The sequence below is a fragment of the Lonchura striata genome, chromosome 6 (genome assembly GCF_046129695.1).
Source record: "Lonchura striata isolate bLonStr1 chromosome 6, bLonStr1.mat, whole genome shotgun sequence".
NCBI lineage: Eukaryota > Metazoa > Chordata > Aves > Passeriformes > Estrildidae > Lonchura > Lonchura striata.
The window spans coordinates 49,475,406-49,501,878 of record NC_134608.1 but is presented as its reverse complement, the minus strand read 5'-3'; the positions used below and the strand labels follow the sequence as shown (position 1 = coordinate 49,501,878).

Genomic DNA, 26,473 nt, shown 5'->3' with positions numbered 1-26,473 from the left:
ACAGGGATACGTTCATCAGTTTTGCCTAAATCTTGTAATTATAGAAGGACAAATAGCAGACTTGTCAAATAGAAGTAAAAAAAAAAAATCTCACCTCAGTTTCTGGAAAACTCACTGTATTAGACATGTAGAGACATTAGTAAAATCTCAGGTTTAGGTCTAAGACTGCTTTTTCCTGACAGCATCATTTGACATAAAAAACTGTGTACTTACTATAGGACATTTTAAATGCACTTTCTTATTAAACTCTCTCCATGAGCTGTTTACAGTTTAATGTGAAGCTACAGATGTAAAACTGAGAATGAAGTGCTTACACAGAGAAATACTGCCCAACCTTTTACAACAGCTTCCAACACAACAGCATTTTTTCCTAAACATAATTTTGTTTTCTGGATGATTTTTCCCCATTTTTATTTTTCTCTTCTGATTCCTAACATTTGCTGAATGAAGTTCTGCTGCACTGGTAGTCTCACTGTATCCTAATTAAATTAAGCAATGTTTTAAATGTTTGGATTCAATATAAAATCTCTACATTTCCTTTCAAGAAAAGAAGAAAAATTATTTTTTTGCCTAATATTTGCAGCTGTGCCTTGATGGGGAGGATTGAATATGACTGCTAACCCATCTCTAATATTCATATAAAACACTGCAATAAAATGTGTGGTAAGATAATTTTTGTAAACATCCTCTTTTTGATGTGAAATGAGATTTTCTTGATTTTCTTTTGCTTATATACAATCATAGGTAGTGTATTCTTTGGAATTACAGTGTTGAGAGTAACAACTGATGACAGTCTGGAATAAGCAGGACTTTATCAAGTAACACTAAAAGATTGGGAATTTGCTGAAGAAAGAAATTTAGATGGAGAATTCAGGACTGATTTTGAAATTGCTCCATTTCATTGATTGTTCTTTCTTAACAACACACAGCTGGATATAAGTAATTTTGTTTCCATATTCAATTTAAACTGTAACAAGTGATTTCTGGGTGCTATTAATCTTATTTTTTCATTTTGTAAATATGATAGAATTTCAAAATCTATACAATTTTTCATTCTTTTAAAACTACTATTTCTTCCCATGCAAGTGCAAAAAAGCACTTATTTAGAAGGAAGAGAGCTCTCCAATTAAAACTTGTCTCTTCAATCACAAGGATAAAATAAATATCTGTGCTATCTAATCTTATTCTGGAAAGAGAATTGTATATGTACATGCATAAAAGTGGCTGGAAGGAAGCTGAGTTTAGAGGAAGTTCTCTTAATGTCTCATTTGATGAATATAGTTCATGTGAATTAGATGACATTAATTTCCTTACCTAACAGGAGCTAGTTACTTGTGATTTCTGTAGCTGATTATTTGGCTTTCATTAAAAATGGTTCATGATGTAAAAGAAGCTTTTGTTTGGTTTTTTTCAGTCTTCTCCATTGTCAAACTATGGATAAATAATGAAAGGTAAAAAAAAGAATTATATGTTTTAATTAAGTTTTCCATTTTAAGAAGCAAGCTACAGAAAAGGAGAGCTTAATTTTTTTTCCTGCTCTTTGCCACAGTATTTGCAGAAATAATGTGATTCTTCTCTTTAAATAGTGAGGGTCACTTTACACTTTAATGTCTACAAATACATCCATAGGGTGATGACAAGAAAAGGGAACAGTTGAACTTCATGCAGCTTTTGTGTGTAACTCTGCAGCTGGACACATGAAAATCAGGTGAGAAAACCCCACATCTCCTCACTGTGTCTTCCTGTGGGTTAATCCAGTTTTGAGGAGGAGAATGCAGTGAAGCTGACCCAGCTGTGTGCCAGGAAGGGTTAGGAGAACAAGGACAGGAATTAGTACTTTTCTCTGGGTGCAAGAACGGTAGAAATCTTTTCCATAGGTGCCACTGCAGCTTTCCTATTAAAACGCTAATTGATTTACATGTTAGGATTCAATTATTTGGGCTCATTTGCCATAATGGTAACACTGAGGATAACACACCAGAACACTCCAGGAGCCTTGCCTCTTTTCCTACACTGAAAATTGTAACCCAGATGCATTTCTTCTGCTGCATCCAGAATGCACAGCATACACAGGAGAGGAGATGTGCCCCTGTGAAATGTACTCTGACTGCTGATGTCTTGCAGTTACTTTTTAAATCTTGTTAAATAAGTTACTTCCACGAGTTCTTAGTTAGTAATTATTAGCTACACGACTCAGAAATGTCTAAATATAAATATGAGGAGTATTAGTACTGCAAGATTTATATACTTTAAATATAAATTTTAATTTTGATCTTAATTACATGTTCATCTTTCATGTCTTACAAATACAAACAAGTATATCAATGAAAAACTTATATTTGCCTCTGAAGATTTTTATTGCCTCTGGTGATAAGTAATGAAGAAGCAAAGTTTATTGCAAAACAAGGACATTAGCATAGCCTGTCTATCACAGAAGCTGTAAAGAAGAAACTTCCTACCTCATCTGAGAAGAGACAATTTAGTCAAAAGCCTTTGATATGTATGGAAAAGCAACAAAATTTTATACATTTAGAATGTGCCCAGAGAAGCGAGTTAAAGGATTTACACTCTTTTCAGTGAGCTTTGAAAGAAGTCCATTGATATATTCATTAATAATGGCATTAGGTGGCAGCTTTAGGCTTGTAAATCTGAATATTATTTTAAATTTAGTTCATAATCAAAGAGTTATAAATTGAAAGTGCTACTTATCTGCAGCACACAACCTAACAATCTGTAAGAAAAATTCAGCAGAGCATATTAATTCTACAAATAAGAATTATCATATGTCTTTTGAAATAGCCACAACATTGCTGAATGGGCATGAGAAACAAAAACCAAACAAGTAAACTATGCTGTTGCTCCCTGAGGGTTTATTTTATAAATAAATAATAAAATAATGCAAAAAAAATAGAGCAAATTAGAATTCTATGACCAGCCTGTTGTGCTCCTGTAAATACACTACAAAACAATCAGACAAGATTTCTAATTAGAGAAAAATCTTCTAAATCACATTACCCAGAGTCCAAAGGTCTGCATTTGCAGACTGCAGTTCTACACATATTCCAGGAGTGTTCTGGAACAATTACACCCTAACCACAAGCATGAGTGTGTTTAGCCGGATGATTCTCAGAAGCAACTAAAAGTGCAGTCAGAACTTTCCTTAATTCAATTTATTTGTATACCTAGCTGATCACAAACCAAAACATTTAACACAGCCCTTTGCTTCAGAGTCTTTGGTAATTAAGTTCTTCAGAGTCCCAACCCAGAGTGGTATCATGGGGTGGTTTTTTTGTGCTTTCATAGGTATTCCACCACTGAAACAGGATCACTCAGAAAGAAAACATAAACACTGCCTGCTCAAAAGTCTTAATATAATCCAATATTCAAAGGATTTAGCAAAACTTTAAGCACAGTGTTACAGTGATTCACAATAAATCTTGAAGCACTGGGAATATGTAGGAAACATACCAAGAGGTTTTGAATTCCACTAGAACAGCATTCTAATTCAATATATTATAAATAGACCCAGGATATATTAAAGAAATCAGGATCTTCTAATTGTTACTCTCTCCTTGAGACAACTTAATACTGTCCAGGTTGCATTTTCATTATTTTATTTCTACAGCAACCACAATGGCAGCCTTATTTTTCCTTCCCAACAAGACACTCAAACAAAAAACTCAAAGAGGCAGCAGAAGCAGGGAAAACAGATTTTCAAAACCAATTGAGACTACTCTCAATTGGTTTTGAAAGTTAATCATCTTCTTTTGAAGTGTCCTATAAAAAAAATTAATTTTGTCTGGAAGAACACACCTGTTGCAACTCAATGTAGTGTTTCTGAGGAGTTTCACAGAAGTTACTTCAGTGTAACAGTGATGCTGAAATAATGCCAACTTAAATGAAGGCTACTTGTGACTGCAAAATAATTTTGAACTTAAACAATGTATTTTGTGGCTATTTCCTCTCTATAAAATTTAAATAAATTTTAAATCAAAATTTCTATCTCTTTGCACCTGCAAGGATCTCAGGTACATTTCCAAGGAGTTTCCCAGATTTAGCTGTCTCTGGGCCAGGTTTTTTAAGAAACTTAGGCCTCTTACTATTGCAAATATCCCTATGGTCATGTTTTCAAAAATGTTTGAAGCATCTAAGAGCCAATGACATCTTAAACTATTTTGAAAAAATGAGATAAATGTGTGTGAATCACATAATATTATAATATTATTATTAGAATAATATTACCTTTAAAATTTTCAATTAACATGATCGTGATATGATTCTTCCCCCTATGGCCATGGAATCTAAATGCTGCTGCTGGCTCAAAGCTTTATATAGGTTCAAGGGCAGAGAGTACAAGTATTTGGAAGAGGGAAGAGAAATCTATTTGACTGATTCAAAATACACAAACTCCACCAGGATCTGGAAATCCCTGGAAATTAGTCAGAGGTAGAGATAATATTAGTGTAAAAGTGAAATTGTCCCGTTATTCCTCATTCCTGTGCCTGTATTTATAATTAATTAACTCCTTATATTAATTAATTTATAATTAATATAACTCCTGAAATCAAATGGGTATTTTGCTGGTTTTTCCCCTTTATGCCAAAGATCTCCATTATATTTTTTTCTACTGGAAGACTTTTTTTATAAAGATTTGTTTCCCCCTATGGAAAATCACACCTATGGGTTGGCCAACTGTCTTTCCTTAACACAGAAGTTTTATTTACTTTTCTGTTGTGCAATGCCAACTAGGAGACATGAGAACCTGGATTATGTGATGGTCTGTACACTTGGGCTTAGGGCTGACAGGTTTTTGTCAAAATCTAAAGTTACTTTGAGTTTCATATAGATATTAAACTTAGCACAAAATACTTTTCAACCACATCCTTACAGTAACTTCTAAAGTATAACTATCAATATATTTTGCTGTTTTAGGGTATTAAAATAAATAGAAATAGAAATATTGTCGAAGGATAGCTGGAGGACTTGGGATATTTAGATATAACTTTCTAGAAGTCAGTGGCACTTTGGTAACTTGCAAGTGGCATGGACTACATTCACTTAAATTTTCAATTTCCTCCTTAGATTATTAGCTCAATGTGCCACAGCAAAGAGAAGGTTTTTCTGCTCTAGAGTACCCTAAATTTAGGTGTCACCCTGCATTTAGGGGACAACAGCAGCCTGCAGTAAAGGAAAGTCTGCATCTTCAGCTCTATCATGGACTCAACATATATAGACAGAACTCTGCATAAGACAACCAGCTTGTATAAGAGGATAAATGAACACAAGAGAATACATTAAAATGCGTTTATGAGGCAACATTCACACACTCTCTCATGTTTCTTTCCTATTTAAAAAAAAAAAAAAGTCAGAAACTCATTATTGCTTTAATCATTAATTTGGATTAGGATGGAGTAACCCTCAGTTGTTTAAGCAACTTGCCAATTCTGCACCTGTTATGACATATTAGCCAACTCTGACAAAAAATAGCACTACTAAGTTTCTAAAAGTCTGAATAAGTAAATGGCAAAAGTGTTACCTAGTTTACCAACTAACCTTCTAATTCTCACCATATCTTTTAACCATTTCCTATCTTCTAGCTGTCAATGAAGAACATTAAACACATATCACATATCTTGAATTCTTTAACCACAGAAAATGAACTCTTTCAAAACTGAGTCTGTGAATGTTATCATTTTGGACAGGAGCTGCAGTCTCAGCCTTGGAAGTGGTGATGCCAGCTGGTCTGCATGATCTGACTTCCAGAAGTGAGGAGCAGTGGTCTCCTTTAACAGGTCACAGAAACATGGAAAGACTTGGATTGGAAGGGACCTCAGATTCCCATTCCAACCCCTCTGCCATGGACAGGGACAACTTCCAGTAGACCAGGCTGCTCAGGGCCCCATCCAGTCATGCTGTGAGTGTTGGAGCGAGTCTTTTGGAAGGAATGATTTTGTCCTTTGTGAAGACTATTTCATTAAAACTAGTTAAAACCCATTCATTTTCAATACATCAATCTTCAGTTTTCCCTCACTTCCAAACTTGAACTTTATATTAATTTCTACATGTTCAGCATATTTGAATATTTTACACAGACATAGATGTCATAATGTGAATTTTTTATGGCAGATTGAGCTAATGAGCAACTAACACCTATATTCTGTCATGGATTATTTGCTGCTGATCACCATAGCACTTTTCAGTAGTCACAACTATGGCTCAGAAAAGAGTTTTTCTCAGTGGTTTTGAGTACAATACACATGGAAGAGGAGAGGAAGAGGCAAAGTGGGAGAAGAACCTCACCTAGCTATTAAGTTAACTGAACTTTAGCTATGTGTAGAGACTGACCGTGGCTTTTCCAGGTCAGCAGAGGGAGAATTTTTCACTGTGTCCCACTCAGCACCAAGTGTTGATATCTGTCTGATGGTGGGATATGTTTTCTGAGAGCATGCAGAGACACAAAGTGCCTTTGTCTATCACTGCTATCTTGAAAATTGGCAGACCTTAACCTGATAGGATTAAATATTTCTTTTTAGGAAAACCTTTATCCTTCAGAAGTGGGCATCCTGTTTTTGGCTGAAGTCTGAGGCATAAAATTACACTGTATGGCCCGTGGGAGGGAAAGAAAGCAACAACAACAACAACAAAAAAAAAAAAAAAAAAAAAAAAAAAAAAAAAAAAAAAAAAAACAACCAGATGGGAAGGTAAATTAAATACATCCTGAAGTAGAAAAACCTCTATTATTTTCTACAGCCCCTAAAAAATCATCCTGTGACTTTTGCAGAATTGCAGCAATGTTTCCTGGCACCAAAAGCAGGGATTGAAGGTAAGAGTTTCAATTAGAAGCCAATAGGCACTCTACAATTCTAAAGGAATTTGGAAAAACTAAACCACAGAACAGCTATGCCCATTTCATTTTCTTGACCTTCCTTAATAAACCTGTTCTTTTGAGGTTACCAATTGAGATTTGATGTCTGTAACCTTCCCCACATTTAGAACAACTTATTTGTGTAAGCCTGCATAAAAAATCTGTATAGAGTACACTGACTTCTTAAATCTTGCAATCTGAGTGTGCCACCTGCAATTAGAAGATTTTGGTTTAGCATCTGTACTAAGGGTGTATTCCATCTTTCAGGGAGAGCTACAATTGTCTCCTAAACAGTTACATCAAAGATCAAATCCCATAATTAAATTTCAAACTACAGTGAACTATAAATAATTTTCTGATCTCAGGGGTAAGAACTGGGATCTTATGTCAACAGAATACTTCAGGGGCATATATCAATCCACAGTATTTCCAAGCCAAAACAAATGCAAAAGATCTATCTTCACACATAGTAGTGTGCTTAAAAATGTCGGAAATGTCAACCGCTTACATACTTTCATATTATCCCTAATTAATACAAATTGCATTTAATTTCACATTTAGTAAAACATATTGCTGCCCAAAATAAGGACTATAATTTTTATCAGCAATTATTATTACTGATGTATCAACACAATTATTTAAATTCAATGTATATAGAGGCAGAATCCATGCAAGCATTTACAGTTTTTGTTCCCTCTGTGTTTCTTCCCTAATTTTTGTGGCTTGGAGCTCCTCCAGATGCTGTCTCTGACTTTGTGGTTTTGTATTTGAGATCCCATCTCCTGATTCACAGCATTCCTTGATTGACAAACAGATTCAGATATGAAAACAAACAGTTACCTGTGTATAACCTGTGCCTGACAGCTGCACTGCTGAGTTTCCCCTTTGTGGTGATCCTACTGATTCAGATTTGACTCATTTCTTGGGTCTCTGTCACTGTGTTTACTAAGCCATTCAGTAACTGGTGACACATGGGATCTCCACACTGCAAGCTGCTCTTCAGACTCACAGGATTTTTCTCTAGTCCCTCCCTCTTCATAAACTAAATTACTTTAAAAGAACATTGGGTTTTGTATTTCCAAACTGATGTGCCTCCTAATTGAATGCAGAAAACTTTCAGACTATTTTCCACTAGAGGCCCACTTTTTCTCCTGATTTTAATGCACAATATAATACCTTCATTGGAAGATTAAAATTGTTTTACTAGAAGTAAAACCCGTTATTATACGCTTTTTTAGTGGTTTTGTGTTGTATAATGTAGGGTGAATTATGTAAAACATACCAAACAGGATACTCTACAAGCTGCTACTTGCATGCTGCAAACAATCACAGTTTCACTGATAGACTGGGACTTAGCATCTTAAAATTCCTGTGGAAATCAAGTGCATTTTAAGTATTGAGTTTGATTATTTAATCAGACAACTTGCATTTTGCCCTGGCTAATTTGGAAGGCTGATAATATTTTACTCATAAAGTAATTGTGCACCTGTTGTGATGGAAACCTGTTCAAACAAATCTTAATAGACATGAAGATTCATTCCCAACATGAATGTGTTAGCCTCTCATTACTGCAATCTATGGGGCAGCAAATTTTAAGCAGCTTTAGAACAGGTCTCAGCTTCATCTTGGATAACTCTTCAATAAATTTGTGACAATACATCTAATATTAAACTTTGTCAAAATATAGCAATACAGATTAAGGTAAATATTAGGAAATATGGGTTAAACTAACAGCAATTTGAAGAAAAATGGGTAAGAAATATATGTTTATAATAACATGATTTCAGTGTGAGAGCTAATGAAAAAGATCCAGTTTTGATCAAGCTGCCTGGATATAAATCCATTAATATTATCACAGAGACTAACACCTACAATGAATTCATAGGATCAGGGCAGGCTACATCATTCACAGATTTGTATTTCCTCAGTTCAGACAAATTTCTATGGAAATTATTTCAATGCATCTTTCTATTTTCTTTAAAATTCATATATCCGTATTAATTGAATGATGGGACTTCATCTTTATAGTGGTTTCAAAAATTTTCTCTGTTGGCAAATCATGCCAAAACAAAAAAAAATCATTGGGGTGGAAAATATATAAAATCTTTACTTTAATCCACCATAAATATTTGAGGGAGAAACAGTAGGGGCATAATGAATTGATATCAATTCACTCACCAAGTAAGGGGATAGCATTGTGAAGGACCTGATTGGAGCAAGAGGATCATGATTAGTTTGAAATCACTTTAATGTTGGCAGGAGGAGGCAAAAACAAGGAAAATGAGCCCAGTTTGGCTAGATTTGCCCTTTAGCAGAAAACTGTCAGATGTCATCGGTCAGATCCTAAGTGAGGTGACACAGTTAAACAAATCAAGATATCTTGAAAAAAACACTGATAATTAACCTCCTCTGAAAGGTCAACTTGTTTAGAGGGGACAAGGACAACCCTTCTTGTATTTCTTCTTCTATTCCTCATTGAGCTTAGGCTTTTGAGGCAGTGGCTGTGTCAGGTTGCACATTATGCTCTTGCTATTATCAGTTGCAGGGGAGTTACTAAATGTGCTCCTGCTTCATTTTTCCTCAAGACTAATGCTATGTGCCTTGAGTCTTACAGATGACATTTCTGACTTGCCTCAATTTGTTAAGTTCCCAGTAAGGTATTTTTACGTATATCTTAAGAAAAAAAAAAAAAAAAAAAAGAATGATATCTCTGGTATCATCTGGAAATTAGTCAGAGGTAGAAATAATATTAGTGCAAAAGTGTAATTTTTCCCTGTTCTTCCGCATTCCTGTGTCTGTATTTATAATTAATTAACTCCTTAAATTAATTAATTTATAATTTATATAATTCCTGAATCAAATGGGTATTTTGCTGGTTTTTCCCCTTTATGCCAAAGATCTCCATTCTATTTTTTTTTCTCTGAGCTCTTTTGTAGCAACTTTAGCCCTTCAAATACAGTACTGGAAGACTTTTTTTATAAAGATTTGTTTCCCCCTATGGAAAATCACACCTATGGGTTGGCCAACTGTCTTTCCTTAACACAGAAGTTTTATTTACTTTTCTGTTGTGCAATACCAACTAGGAGACATGAGAACCTGGATTATGTGATGGTCTGTACACCTTGGGCTTAGGGCTGACAGGTTTTTGTCAAAATCTAAAGTTACTCAAAGTGAGTTTCACATAGGTATTAAACTCTGGTATAATCAGGATATCCTCATCACCATACAATATCCATACATCAGATCCCACTTCAAGATACAACTTTTTGTTCAGAAATGGAGTTTAAAACCAATTGAAAGTGAAAAGGAATGCCACAAAGGTTGTCATTATTCAGTGCCAAAGTTTGATGTTGCTCAGAAAGTGATATTTTATGCAAGGGGTTTCTTTCCCACCTAGCTGCAGAGAAGGCTGAGGAGAGTGGTCAAAGTGCAGAACCGCTTTCATGTAAAGAATAAATAAACATATTTTTATTTTTCAACCTGGAAAAATGACAGAGCATAGTGTAACAAAGATGAGCAGAGAACAGTCCATTCTAAATGCCCATTTTTAAGGTCTAGGGGCACCTGCAAGGTACTAGGTGCAAATATACACCATATTGTTAACTGCTGAGCTTATCCCCACAGACTTTGCAGCTGTCTGTTAAAGGGTTCAAAAGTGATTGGACATGTTCATAGATGATAATTCTATCAAGGGTCATTAAACCTGAATTACCACCTCTGAATCAAGCAAGCCATTAATTATATTTTGTGGGAAATTGGAAGAGTATGCTGAGGAAATATTAGTGTATGTTTGCCCTTTCCTTACACCCTTCCACAGGTTGAACAGTGTCCAGGGACAGAATGCTGCAGGACATTGTGTTCTTTATATGGCACTTAAAGTTCCCTGAATATGTAACACCAATAACAAAGGACTGATAAAAGTACATCTGGAGGTTTCCACAACATCCAAATTGACCAGAAAATTTCAGTCCTTTCCATACTGTACCTATATGTATTCTTCTAGATAAATGCTGTCATTCATCAATTTGTTAGAATTGGACTTTGTAACAAAAAACAACAAAAGGTCAAAAGCACCAAAGCATAATGAAATACAAGAACTGGAGCTTCCACTTTTGTTTTAGCAGTGCAAACTCCTACATAAACACTTACTTTTCCACAAGAGGTTGTATATTTGTCTTCAGTAGGAGTTTTATTTTGCTAAAGGTAAGAAACTTCATTGGCAACTAATTTGGGCCTGGAGTCAAAAGAAAATCTACCACTGACATCCACTTTCAGAGGAGAAGGTGCTGAGGTCCAAGTAGTGATAAATTCTCCAACATAGAAGCCTTTCTACTGTACTTAGAAGTTATGTATTTATTACAGAAAGCTATGACTGATATATTGAAATATATATATATATATATATATATATATATATATATACACCAACAAAAAAAAACTGCCAACAAAGGAAAATGGCAAATTTTTTGTGGAAAAAGTGGAGAAAACAGACTTGTAATTTTTAGTTTATAGGCAACCTTTTTTCTGCTAAAAAGAAAAAATAGATGGCAGTTGAAAATAAACACATTTTAATACCACACATTTTCTTGTCACTAATTGTAAAAATAAAGAATGGATCACATTCCAGAAGGCAGTCTGTTGTAATGTGCAAAAAAAATGTATTGCTGTTTCAGTTCCTTATTATTAGCATCATTATCCATCTTGTTGCTTTTTCCCATGAACCATTGATACTATTTCTTACTACATTATTTGGAACACATTTCACAAAACCCAGAATTTAAGTGGGCTGTCATATTTATTTCAGTGTAGTGCAGAGTTCATACACTGACCTCTGAATAGCTAAGCTTAGAAATATACACTGATAAGGTAAAAAATGTATAGATTTCTGTGATTGTGGTATGTATAAAAATCATTGTGTGTCTGGAGCTAAAGCCCATGTATCCTGCTTGATGCTTTTTACAAAATATATTCAACAATATGGAAAACTTGATTTATGTGAAAGGTTGATTACAGTGTAATTTATAGTTCTGGAGTTTTAAGAACTAGAAATGGTAATAGTCATTAACTTTCAACATTAGAAGTAGGCATGATTGTGAGAGGTGGCACTGAAATACAACCCTCTTACCAAAAGACCAGAGCAACAAAAATGTTTGGCTTTTTTTAATGTGATAAACACAGCTTCAATCCTGCCAAGACGTAAATGTACATAATTTAAACACTAGCACTATGTACAGTGAGCAGTCCAATCTCTTCCACAGAACTATTCTCTGTCTGTATAACTGGGGGTTTGTTGTTTAAATCCAGAATCTGAAGAAATATATTTAATATTAAAAAAATAAGTCAAGAAGACACAAGAAAATATAGTTGAATGTGTTTCACACTGGTGATTAGTCTAATTGTGCTGGTATCTTGACCATAACAAACAGATACAAGGGTGCTTGGTAAGCTTAACCAAAATATTGTTATTTTTAGAATCATTACCTTCTTTCAAGCAAATTCGACTAAAGGGCATGCAAACATTAACTGTTGAAAGTGCTTATGAAATATCCAGGCATTCCAATGTCTTAATTTAGCAGGTCAGGTTAGACCTGGAAGCAGAGCCCTTCTACCATGTTACACAAAGTGCTGGTGGCTGGGGCAAAGGCAAAACCAAAGCACTGCTCTAATCTGGAGAGCTGCGACACAAAACTGAATATATCACTTCATTGGACCATGGCAATAAATTCATTATGAGAAACCTTTACAGCCTGTGGTATATTCCTAATCAGGACCAATTTCTTGAGGATTTGGGTGTTGGGGTTCTGAGCTGTGCTGTTTTGTTGAATGTTTTCATTGGTTTCACTAATTGGAACCAGTTGATTCTTTTTCCTGTGTATTGATTTTTTAAATCCTAGCAGTTAACAATGATTCTAATGTATCATAACACTTTAGACCTTAATCATATAGTGGGGCTTCTGCTTGTAGCTTTTGTTTGAGTTTTAATTAAGAAGACCTTGTGTCTCAAAGCCTGAGCTGGGTTTTTAATTGCTAGTATGTATATCACACAGACTTCAAAAGAAATAAAATATGTTTATAACAGAAAGCACAAAGGAAAGCTTTGAAATGTCTATAGCCATACAAAGTGACATAATTAAAAACCTCTGAGTGCCTCTGTGATATAAGGCTTATATATATTTATTTATACATATTTATGAGGCAGACTGTTATATACCCTTAGACTTCATGAGAAAGAATTTTCAGCAATTATACTAAAAAATAATTGCTACAAATTTAGACTACAGAGTTGATCAGGCTAAAGGAAAAGAGATTTATTTTCCTCAAAATGGACTTCAAATTTGATATAGTGCCACAAGAAACACCTGAAATCTTATCTGTGAAGACAAATTTTATAAAATAGAAGCAAAAATAACATTTTAAAATGTTTTATAAATCATGCATGTTCTTAAAAAAATTAATTCACTGTAAAAACCACAACTTTCTCAAAGATTCATTCATGCACAACTCTTTCCAAGACTACTCCAGAAATGGAGAGTGTTAAATTTCTGGATTGAAACAGTTGTGCTTCACAGTCCTCTTCCAGTCATTAATACACACAAAAAATGCTCCTAGAAAACACCTCCTTTTGTCTCTCCTGTTCCCATACCAGGGACAAGCATCCTTTCCAAAATTGTTTGTGGATATCTTACAAGAGGACTATCAAGTGGGTGAAGTAGCTTCATTATACTAAATTCAACTTTTCCTAAGAAGCAGAAATTTTGCCTCCCACCTACTGAAATATTTTGAGGCCATTAAATGTGCACATGTCACACAAAACAGGGGGTTTAGACTCTTATTACTAAAGCAGCAAATATGAAAGGAGATGGGATAAGCATGGGAAGCATAATAGAAACAGCCTTCTGTGTTGGATAAAGCCATGGACATCAATCACTCACCTCCCCAAAATAGAGCCTACTGTACAAAGACAGCATGTGACATTCAAGTCACAATGCCCATAAATATAGAGAGTTCCAGTTGTAAACACCACCAATGGAAGGCAGAGCACTAACCTGCAGCACAGGAGCTGCTGACCCAGGAGTCACTCTCCTCTAAGGCTGCTAGAGCAATTCTGACCCTTTCACGATAACATCATTGCTTAAGTTACTTAAAGACTGACCTTTCTTATTTGATCTTCAAAGACTCTGCATGCTGAGAAAGACCATTGAGGGCTATTTCAGTAGGACAACTGCCTGATGCATGCAAGACCGTGCTATTCCAGAGATTTATATTTGGAACAGAAACAGAAAACTTAAAACAGACTCTGTATAGTGATAAATGATGCTACTCTGCCTAGCTGTGGCTGCTGAAGAAAAACTAGATAACCCAGCAACAGAAATGCATGGAGTGAGGGAGGGTGAAGACAGAGCTCTGTGCACCCAAATATCTGGAAATAAAGAAAAGAGCCCTGCCCCACTTTGTTTATCAAAACAATAACAACAATTAGAATGAAAAGTATTTCCTGATCCTAATTTTTATACAAAAGAAACCAAATACTGCAAAAGCCAGATGTAAGCCTAACAAATTGCTTGTATACCTTAAATAAATCTATTTGCATGCACACCCTGGCAAATAGCATACAATCAAATGATTTGCACACACAGCTCTGGGTTTCTTTTTTCCAGGTGAGCAAGGCATTTAACTGCTTCAGAGACCTTTGAAAGCTTGACCTATGTGTTTCATTTATAAACATATCAAATGAACAAGCAGACTTATTTAACCACTGGAATTTGGCTACAAAGCATTCTGCCAGATTCTCCTCAGTTTCATGCAGCCTCCCTGAAGTCAATGGCTTGTTTGGCTGGAATTCAAGGAAGAATCTGGACCATTATCAATAACTGAAATCCTAATAAAGAAACTCAGAAAAAGCAATTTTACAAGTGAGGCACACTATGCAAGAGTAATTGTGAACAGGAACAATCCCACACCGAGAAAAAATGAATTATTCACTGTTTGTTACTTTTGTATTGGCCTCTATTGTCTGAATTAATAGATATAGTTTATAATTATATCTTGATTAACACTATTGTGTTCTAAATATAGAAGGTAAAGCAAGAAAATACCGTTTTTATTTGTTTCTCTCAGCCAATTATCTTTTCTTCTTGTCTGTGTGCTTCCCAAACATGAATAGAAACAGTTTGTGTCAGTGGTACATTTTTTTTCCCTGCTTTCATCCTTTTTTCTGGCACTGATTCTTAGTGAGCTGCCTTCCCACAACCAAGATGCTAGTCTTTCACTGAAGGGGGAGGGCTGTGGCTGTGCAGACACAGAGGAAGAATATGTGCTCAGGTTATCCTTAGCAAGAACAACGCCTTCTCTCTAAAATAAACAACTCCCAGTAACAGTCAGTGCAAAGAGCAGCTCCTCACAGGACCACACCTTCCTTTCTTATAATCAACTTTTTTTTTTTCCCTCTAATGAACTCATTGATTTATTTTTACCACATCACTTCATATCTCTAAGTTAGACTCTCTGTAATATGAGCAGAAATTCTGCACAAGTTCAATTCAATAAAATTATTTAGAATCTAACAGAAATTGAGGAAAAATATATTTGACCTCCCAAAGGCAACAGATTTTCAAATGTAGTTCTTTCAGATCCCAGAATGTCCTACCAATTACTTTGCTGGCAATTCAATCGTCATCATGAAAATGAACTTGTGGAATCTACCACCTTGAACAACAAAAGGATTTATTTTAAAGTATGCTTCTCCTCATTTGTTTTGTTCCCTTCATGCAATTGGGCTTTCATGCTGCCATGTGCTAGATTGTTATTTTTTTGTGGATTTTTTTTCTTCCTTTCTGAGATGATTGAAGGTACACAAATGCTGATAGGAGTTAATAGCAGACTATTGGGTTAACAGTGTTTTTATTGGCTCAGAGGTTACCAGCCTGGAGACAGTGGTTAGGTCATGGGTTTGGGAGTCCAAAGGAAAGGATTCCAACTTCAGACCTGTTCGTACTCCAGGAACAGGTATGTATGCTATACAACCCTGCATCTAGTTCTCTTCTCCTATGAAACATCACTAATGCCTTTGTAAAGAGATCTGAAGTGTAAAACACAACATAACAGCAACCATTTTTTGTCTCCCATGTTGGTTCTATTTTTAAAAAATTAAATGCAGCTGCAGTAGCAAAGATTCAGCATTGCATCTTTCTGGAAGCCAACGAGCAGCGTGGATGAATATTGCAGATATTATGACAACTTAAAGACAGGTTACACAGGAAATGGGCTGTGCAAACAAACTGAGGGACTAGCAACACATAAATCTGCTGAGCCTAATCTGAGGATCCTTTTTACACTCCTAATAGGTTATTCCCCTGGAAAAGGTAGTTGAGAATTCTTCCAGCTCTGAGTGAGAGTGCTTTGTAGGGAGATGAGAAAAGGATGAGAGGCAAGAACTCTACCCACTCTCTGCAGAGAGCATATATGCTAAGAAAATAGGAGGAACAATGTAAATCCAGAAAAAAAAAACATTCTTTTTCAATAAATGAGATGTCATTAGAAAGCATTTTGTGCCATATAAAAGAATAAAGAACATTATTCTGCATTGTTAGAGATGCCACCTCTTTTAAATTTGATTCGCTAATAGCATTCAAGTAGTTTCTATTTAAAGACTAAGTAGCTATATTTTGCAATTAACAGACAATAATAATTCAACTAGCACTCAATGTTTTCCACAGTATTAAGAGACAATATGGCTTTAAATAGATTGTGATTTCAACACATATTTTTTTTATTTTATTGCAGTCAATTTTAACATGTTCCTGCAAAATTGTATGCTATATTTCTATCATTGATATTACTATGGGATTTCTTGCCTACCTAACATATATGCATTGTCATAATTCTACCAGAAAAATCAGGAGAATCCAACAGATTTTTGGTCCTGAAGGAACCAATTATTACTTACTTATTAAAAAGAGCCAATCTTTCATCTACTTGTATTAAAAAAAAAACAACGGAATAGACCTGAATTTCCCCAGTGGAAATTTAAATCCCTAAGCATCAATTTTCATCAAATAGACTATATATATTTTTTTACATTAAATAATTTTACAGAAAAAAAATATTAATATGATGAACATGACTTTTTGTTTCCACACCTTTTTATTTGCAGTTTAACAAAATCATACAAATAAAGAGAAATAAATCTTGGGTACTTTGTGTACTCCTCAAACATGCCTTATGACCCCTTCTCACAGCACAAAAAAAACATGTTAAATTTGTTGCTTAATCAATAACACTGAATTTCTTCTCACTAAGAAATGCGTGGAAGAATTGAAGGGTGGGGAAAAACACTTCAAGTTTTCTACCTACTACTTAATTGTCAAGAGAATTTCACTTTTCCTAGGATGCTGGCTCAAGAAATAATGAGAAAACCGGAAATCATTGCCCACATATACAACAAACTGCACTGATTTCAGTAAGACCCAAATTGTATCCAGACCTGCTCTTTCTCTGCATAACAGGATTAATAGAAACAATTTCTTTTTCAATTTTGAATCAAAGATTTAGAATAGCAATGGCACAATTATCACCCTTTATAATCTGAAAGCTATTTCTACACACAGTTTGTGCAACTGGGAAGAAGTAGTACCAAGTACTGGTAACTCTGCATTTCTTCCTCTTCCTCTGCTGAGAGATATATGGCTGATGTCAGTGAACTAATGTAACTAACCTGGTGTTTCGTGATAACATCCCTGATACTGCCTATAACTGATTGTGACATACTCCATTTTTTTTGCACACTCATCAGTCATTTCAAAGATAAACATTAAAACCCACATTGAGTTACCTGGAAAGAATGGCACCCTCTAGTTATGACAGCTATTTCTGGTTTTTTTCTGAAATTTCAAAAATCCTCCATCCCTTTCTTAAAATATATGCAAGCATTTAAAATTTGATCTAGTGAGATACCTTTAATTTCTCCAAGGAGATCACTTGTGTTTAATTTTTCCATCTTCTCCTTCCAGTCTTTAGAAAGTAGCTTTTCCATACAGGATGAATCTATATTAAAAAAAAGAAAGTAATTATGAAACATATTCTTACAGGAAAACAGGTGTCACCTTCATTTTAACACTGTTCTCCCAATGCCATTCGAACCACGGCTTAGAAAGGAAATGAACTTGCAGCCAAACAGAGTTCTTATTTAACTGCATTTTAAATCCAAAGTAATTCCCCTGGGGTTAATGGAGTTACTATGGATTTAACAAGGGTCTAATTGAAAGAAAAACTTCGTTGAGGATTTATGCATGCTAACTGCCAATTTACATGCATAGATTGCCAATGTATATACGAATTCTGTCTTTTTCATTTGAGAATGATTGTACACTCAAAATTATACATGAAGATTTAGTAGCTTTTTTTGGAAATTTGGCACACAGTGACATCTGAAACCCATTTTTATACCCATGTCAATGCAAAAGTTATTCATATAAAGTCTCCATGGAATTCATGAAAGTACTCTACATATTCGATATTCACAGTATCAGAAATTTTCTCGGTACGCTATAAACAACATGCAATGATTAGAAGATCGGCTTTCGTCATGTCAACTTCAGAATGCATTTCAAGGCTTTGCCCCAGCCTGGGAGGCCTTCTGGAGGCAAAACCGCCACTGAAGTCATTACACTTTGAAGAAAGTAAAAGATTGGCCCTAGTAAGCTTCCTGTGATCAGACCCTAATCCCACTACAAAATTTTATACTCAGCATAACAGACTCCAATAAATTCTAAAGGTTTTTTTCCGTTCCTAAATTAAACTAATTGGCTCTGATGTCTAAATTATAGATAACCTTGCAGATACCTAGAAAAGGTGATTTTTAAGATAGAAATTCTTATGAAGGGAGTCTACAAGACTGCAAATTCTCCTGGAGGCAGCCTACAGGAAAGATAAAGAGAGACTATTTACAAGAGAATGTAGTGACAGCTCAAGGGGGAATGACTTTAAACTAAAAAACACTAGGTTTAGAGTATATGTCAGGAGGAAATTCTTTACTGTGAGGGCACTGGCACAGGTTGCCCAGAGAAGCTGTGGATGCCCCATCCCTGGCAGTGTTCAAGGCCAGGCTGGATGGGGCTCTGAGCAGCCTGGGATAGTGGGAGGTTCCCCGCCCATGGGAGGGGAGTTGGAATAAAATGATCTTTAAGGTCCCTTCCAACCCAGGCCATTCTGTGATTCTCTGGTTGATGTGATGTGGGTTTTTATGACTTTCAAGAAACACAAATTGGATTTCTAAACAATTATCAAGAAAACTTCACAAACACTTACTTTTCTTTCCCAGTTAGTAATAATAAAATCTCTATTAAACTTTGTGTGCTTGCTTTCACCTGTAGGCACTCACCAAAAATGTCTGTGCGAAACTCTTTGGAAACCCTTAGGGCCAGTTTGCAAAATATCAAAACCTACATGTAACTCTGTTCCCAAACCAAATTGTGGCAAAGAGCTTTGTTGTAAGACCGTACATCACCCTGTGATGTGTGAGTGCTGAGCACAGTGTTCCTTGGGAAACAGCCACACACCTTCTCTTCCTAGAAACTCTAACAGCAAGGGGCCACTTGTTCGAGAAGACCAATTTCCACAATGCTAAGTAGCTAATAATATTCCAAATTTTAATTATTTTTGTACTGGTCCTACTCCAGTCACGAATTAACAGTGAGTTGTACGAGAAGGCAGAATTCAGTCTTCCACTAAATTACTGGCAGCTTAAGATCAAATCACAGCTGAAATTCTCATTTCAGTAGTCCCAGCAGAAGCACTCACACATGTGAAAGCAAAAACAAATTGCCCAGATTTAAGAATGGCAACGCAGATCATATCATTGCAACGGGTAACAGTTTGTTCCACTTCAGACAATTCCAAAAATACTCAGAGGGAGGAGAGACATTCAAAGAGGTCACAAAAGGAGGAGTTAAAGATTTAGGGAGAAGTTTAAGGAGGAGAATAGTCATATGGCCAATCATATTTTAGGGTACAAGTCATTTCAGCCTAAAAATTCATTAGTATAACTCATTTGACATAAACAAACAAACAAAAACCCCAAACAAAACAAAATCCGATTGAAAGCAAACCAAAAAGTAACTACCAGGAGATCAAAGATCAGGTTTTAATTGCAACACGTTTTCACCATGCAAGCCTCCATGGAAAGACAACACAGCTCATAAATATTTTTGAAGTAATATTTCAGCAGAAAAGCTAATTTATTGACTAATTATATCTTTCTATGAAAGAGACAAAATTAAGGAGCTGTAAGTTGCAATAGGCAGTGTTAAAATACTAGTTATATAATAACAATTTACTTTTAACAATAACAGGCACTTATTACTTTTATGAGTTCTGGCCTGATAATAGGAGAATCAAGAAATAACCATCAATTATCAATAGAACATTATAATTTGTCCTTTTTTGTGATATCATGATTAGTTTAAAAAGAGGTTTCTGTGTTTCTCCCCTGCCAAAATTTCAGACCCCTCATCCCTGAAAAAAAAAGCTTTAGAATTTTATTTTGATGTTTGCTATAAGTTATGTATTCTACTGCTTTTAAATAAGATGCTTTCCTCAATTCATATAAAGAAAAAGAATAGTTCAATAAAAAAGGAAAAAAAAAAAAGAAATAACTAGCATAGTACTGAAATTGATAAAATACTTTCCTCAAAAGCACTTGTTTTATTTTTTCTCTCACTGTTCCTAAGAACATCCATGCTTATCTGTAGTGTTCTTATATTATGTAAGGACAAAAAATGTATTTCTAAAGACAGACTGGGAAAGAGCTAGATTGGAAAACAGGTCTATTTGTGTGCCTTTTTGATATAATCACATTGCTAGTTAGAATTTTTCTCTACAAATGACTGAAAAATTCCTTAAGAAAGAGTTCTCTTAGCACCCCTATCTCATTCAAATTCTGTGTTCTGGATCTGACCACACAATTTATAGCTACTGTATTTTGTTATTGAGAGGATTACAAAAATGATTACACAATGAGCCTTTTAATAAACTTTTTTATACTATTGTAAAAGTCGCATTATGAAAATCCTGTATATTTTCAATTACCATGTTTATTCTGCATAATTTTTCAAATTTAAAATAATGATACATGGTTAAAGCCCTCTGGAGGTCCTTCACATTAGACCCAAAACTAAATATAAAGGCTTATACTTGAAAGGCACTACTCCCTTCAAGTTCTGTATTCCGTGTTCACAAACACACATTTTGAAAAGGTTTGTGAATCAGAAAGGGATTTTTCTCCTTTCTGTACTGAAAAGTAATTTTTACAGACACATAAAATCTACAGAGATATCTTCTGACATCAGTAAAATGTCTTCATCCATATTGATTCATTTTCTGATTTGATTCATTATAGAAACAAAACATCGACTTGGAATCCAGCACTGAGCAGTGAAGCCCGAATTCACATCTGCACTGCATCACTCTCCCTGCACTGCTTCAGCACCATTCCAAAACCTTGTGGATCCCGACATTTTCAAAATTCAAGGGTATTCTTGCTGAAGACAATTATAAAAGAAGCAATGAAAGAAATTAGCATTTATACATTTTTAGCTCTTCTCACTGACTTTATAAACCACAGCCAGGCTTATGCCGCACAGTAGCATATTTTCTACTGGCACATGTAAGATCAAACTCGTGAAGTTGCACTGGAGCAATTTATTCTATTAAAAAACACACAGCTTCTCTTCCTTTATATTCTTCCCTTGTGAAGGAAAAAATCCCCTTCAAGGACAGCAAACAGGTTAAGTATAATTATGATGACTAAATTAAATCTTTGAGTATTATTTAATATCACGGTTTGTTACATACTTAGTTAGCAATTTTAATTGTAAACTAAAGGAGTTTAAAGTACTGTGAGAATCTTGTTAGACATGACAGTTTTGCAAAGGTGAATAAGAGGATGTTAAAAGATATATATAATCAGGGAAAAAAAAAAAGCTGAGGGGAAAAAACCCTAGGTGTTAGATGAAAAGGATCTCTTCACAATGACAAAGCATCGATGAAAAGAATTAACATTTGTCCGTTGGGTAATCAATCAGTCATGGAATGGATGGAATCCAGCTCTTTGTTGCACGGCTGGTGATGAAGAGCGAGCGTGTTAGCTATCACAGCCAAGCTCTCAAGTTCTTCTGACTGAATGAAAGTCATCTTGTTTGAATCAGGGCTAGCTTTTGCCTCTTGTCTCATCCTTATTTTCCCCTTTTTCAGCTCTGGGTTTTTTTCCTTTTAATTTCACTTTTGCATTCTTCAAGAAGTTCCTCACCCCAGCTATTCATTACATGAATACTGTATGACCTGACAGTGGCCTACACCTATCCTCATTGATTTTGGGGGGTGGTTCCTTTTTTTTTTTTTCCTTTTAATTCACTCAAGTAGCCTCCTATTACTTTCTTTGAAATACAGATTAAAAAAAAAAAAAAAAAAAAACGTTCATGCCATGTGTGAGTTTTTGTTTTTTTATGGTAAAGTCATACATAAAAGAAAACCTAAATGTGAGAGTGCAGCAGCAAAACTTCAAAGCCCTGACTGTCAGACATTATTATTTCAAATCAGCTTTGACTTTTTGAGACTTAATAAAACACTATAGTACAGACTGGCATATTTATAGCACCTATACCAGTGATCAACTGAACTGTCTTATTCTTTCTACTGTGCAGTGCCTTGTTATTTCTTTTATAATAAGCTTCTCTCAAAACATGTTGTAACAATACAGCAAACTGATAATTATTAATGATATGAGTTCTAAAACATCACTTGTTTTGCATACAATCCTTTTTGAATCCACACATTATTTTGTGACACAAGACAAAAGCACATTGATTTATTAATAATGATTGCAAATGCACAGCAAGTTCATAAACAATACGGAAATATAATTTAATCAAAGGTATAGAGGTATAGGTGACATATTTCTACGTGCATCTGAATTGTTACATCTCAAGGAAAGACGCAGTGGGAAAGACAAGGGAGTGGATTTAGCAGAGAAATCAGGCCTGCTGCAAGAGAAATTGCTCTAAAACATGATCATATCCACAGTAGGAGGAGGATAAAGTTATTTTCTGCATTTTAGAAGAATGATACTACAGACCTAAAGGCACCTTTGCTCTATTTCAGAACTAAGTCTACAGTTGTATCCCATTATAATTTAGTAGATATTGTTAAACATAAAAATATGACATTTGAGCAGAGTTTGGGACTAAATATCAATTTGCCAGTTCCTTCATCTCTAGTGTTCTATATTCCCCAAGCTACTTTCATTACATTTTATTTGCCTTCAGCTCCATGGGAGAAAAGTTGTCCTTTGGACCAGCCTTTGTCAAATGACTTCACCTGCCTCATTCAAGTCTGTATAAGAAAAACAGCACAAGTGGAATTAGCCTGTCAGCATCTATGAAATATTTGTTTGAGAATAAGTATTGTATGGTGTTTTTTATTTGAAAGAATGTTAAATAAGATTATGAACTCCTTGTGTGCTTACTAGGCCTATTGCGTTTGATTCCTTCTACAGAAGAACCGCTTTTTCCCCAAAACCAACTAAGCTGCAAATTAACATTACATTACTACCATTTTTGGCCTGCATGTTCTTGCACCTTTGCACATCTCACCCCATGCTTCAAGTGCAAAAGTGTTTTTTTTCAAGTGGGTGAAACTAAGGACATGACACCTAAAATAATAACGCAATACATCACAGATCTAAAAGAGGAGGACTTGTTTCAATATTATTCATAGAATACTAAATCCTCTTCTGAGCTGAAAAATCTAAATGAAATATTTCTGAATAACAGTCAAGCAGAATTTAGATTTACTCTAGTCAATCTTTGTTAATTACAATTAAACTAAAACAGCAGGTCCATTGTTGTTATTATTAGATCCAGTCATTAAAATGGTGAAATATTCAGAAAATTTAGTATGTTTTTTAAAAACCTGTGATGAGTTTTAATAAACCTGTGTTGGGATCTTCAGTTAGATCCCTCTGTAAGTACATAGCAACAGCTTGCTTATGTGAACCTTGAACATGCTTATGTGAACAGCAAACTTTGTGAGTTCACTGCCAATCAGATTTCCTTGAGGTAACGAACCACCTAGTACAGAACAAAATCATAAAAATATTTCCTAATTTTCATGCTTCATGTTATGTATTTTAAAATTATATGCAAACTCTAACATTTCTGTATCAAAGAGAAAAGCAAAAGGTTAATTTAATTCACTTTGAAAGAACACAATTTTATACTCTTCTAACAATTCAAAATTAAATTAAGGACTTCATGTTTTCATTCACTACTTGAAAAATAAAATGCAGCTTAACCATGACTATTAGAAACTTAACTGCTAGATGGTATATCTATTCTGTTTTAATACAAAGATGTAACATTCGTGTAACATTACTAAAATAGATTTTTTTTTTGTTGCCATAGTTTCTTTTTTTCTTCTTTCATTCTTTCAAACGCGAATTATCCTTTTCTGTCTCAATAAACTTTAAATAAAAGACAAGGATTCTGCAACATTACAAAACTAATCAAAAATCAGCCTGAAGGCTTAACATCCATATTTGCAATATACTGCCACTACCTCTTGCTCATAAGCAGCTTGGCTTCAATCTTGCTGTCAGTGGAGCAGCAGGTCAGGGGAATCTCATCTCATCCCTCTCAATTTCTGTGCCATTCTTGTACCATAATTAATTACCATGGTCTAACAGAAAATTAAAATATAAGGCATTTCAACACTTTGTTAGCCAGTGAATAGATCACTTTGGCCAACTTCTCAAGAATTTCTTGATTTAATTAACTCTCCAAATGCAAATTTTTGGAAAGCAAAAGATACAGTCACTTCACAAAAATGAGCAACATGACATTTAGAACAGGAAAAGATGCTAATTTCTTTAGCTTTTTTTAATTGCAAACTACAAATAAAATAAAATCTTTCCTAAATTCTATATCTTGCTTGGGACATTAAGGAGAAAAATTATCCTGGCCAGTCACCTACTCCCTCCTCTCATATTCTCTTTCCTATCAAACTCTGTTTGATTGGAAGAATAAAAAAAAAAAAAAAAAAAAAAGAGAGAAAGGAAAAAAAAAATCCAAACAAAACCCAACCGAACAAAAACAAAAGAAAAAGGCAAAGAACAGCAGTCAGCTCACAGTGGATATTTTCTTGCAAGAACAATGATGGAAATGCAACTGAGATCTGCCTACCAAACACATAATTTTGTTTAGGACAGGGAACCAGGCAGATCTGCCAATTGCTGCACATTTTTCATAGTGACAAGATTTCCACAATATGATAAAATTAGAACTGTAAGAGCTTGGAGAGGTCTCTTAACTTTTAATTAAAACTCTCCAAGATCACTAAAAATAATTAGGCATTAAAATGTTCTGGTTTTCCTCTGAATTCATTTGCGCTACTTGAATGGTCTAGATCTTGCATGAAACAACAGACATTCTAAACAGAAACACTTGAATTTAGCTGGGGGTGATTTCCAGACCTGCTTTTTATGATGTGGCTAGTGGGAAAAGCTGTAGAGTCTGATTTTCTACCAATTCTGCCTAAAATGGTTTGTTTCAACAGGAATTCTCTAGTGCAAAGAATTCTGCTCAGTGCAAAACTCCAGATAAAAAAGAAGTTTGAATTTCATGGAAAGAACAGCCTGAGATACAGTCCTGACCTTTATTTTTATTTATTTATTAAAAAGCAGGACCTTTAACCTTGCAAATGTTTTTGTTCTCTTAAAATAACTCATACAATGCTATATGCCATACTATTTTTAGAAAAGCAACAAGAGAAAGCATGCTTTTCCCATACAGCAGGGCACTGATATAAACATCAACACAGATGCTCTGTGAGAGAGAGCTGGACTTCTCAAGCACTTGATCATTAAGGAATGCACCAACTGTTTTAGATAATCTCGTGCCAGCTCCAGTTCTGCTCCACACTCCCTTTTGGGAGTGGCAAATCTTGTCCTGCTCCTAATTTTTCATTTTACTTACTCCTCCATTCTTTTTTTTTTTTTTTTTTCTCTTTTCCCCCTAGAACAGAGGGAAAAAGGCATTGTGTGCCAAGCAAGGCAAGACTAGAATCACTTCCCCAAACAGAGCAAAACTTTCAGACAATTAACCCTCCCCTCTTCTTTCAGATAAATTACTAAGTATAAAATGCAATCTGTTTCCTTTGTTTACTCAATATGAACAATTTGTAAATGACTCAAGGATGAAATTCAGAAAATGTTGTGCTAAATTAGAACCATTATAAACATGCTAATGACTGCTCAACTAAAACATTCAGGATCAGTGTGAAGAAATATATTTAGTTCCTGTGGAATACAGTTGTACTGCCTCAGAACTATTTGGTCACTTAATTGTATATGATTACTTCAGGAAAATGTTAATTTCATGAACACTGCACTAGACAATACACTCCGTATGTCAAAAGAAGCTTTCTCAAGTGTCAGTGTAATTGTTTGGATGCAATGTTTTGGCATATTAATACAAGAGAAATATCTTTTAAGTCTATTAAAATTACATGTACATTTCATTCCTCCACTTAAAATCTCCATTCCATGATAAGCTATAT

The 26,473-nt window shown here is 34.8% G+C and overlaps 1 protein-coding gene across 16 annotated transcripts in view; it reads right to left on the bottom strand.

Moving 5' to 3' along the window:
- SOX6 (SRY-box transcription factor 6) overlaps positions 1-26,473 on the bottom strand; it is a 371,444-nt gene that overhangs the window by 153,748 nt on the left and 191,223 nt on the right. For all 16 annotated transcript variants that reach the window (XM_077784277.1, XM_021525593.3, XM_021525597.3 and 13 more), the window contains one exon: positions 17,819-17,908. In XM_077784277.1, coding sequence (XP_077640403.1) covers positions 17,819-17,908 — 90 coding nt within the window. The remainder of the gene's footprint in view (positions 1-17,818; positions 17,909-26,473) is intronic.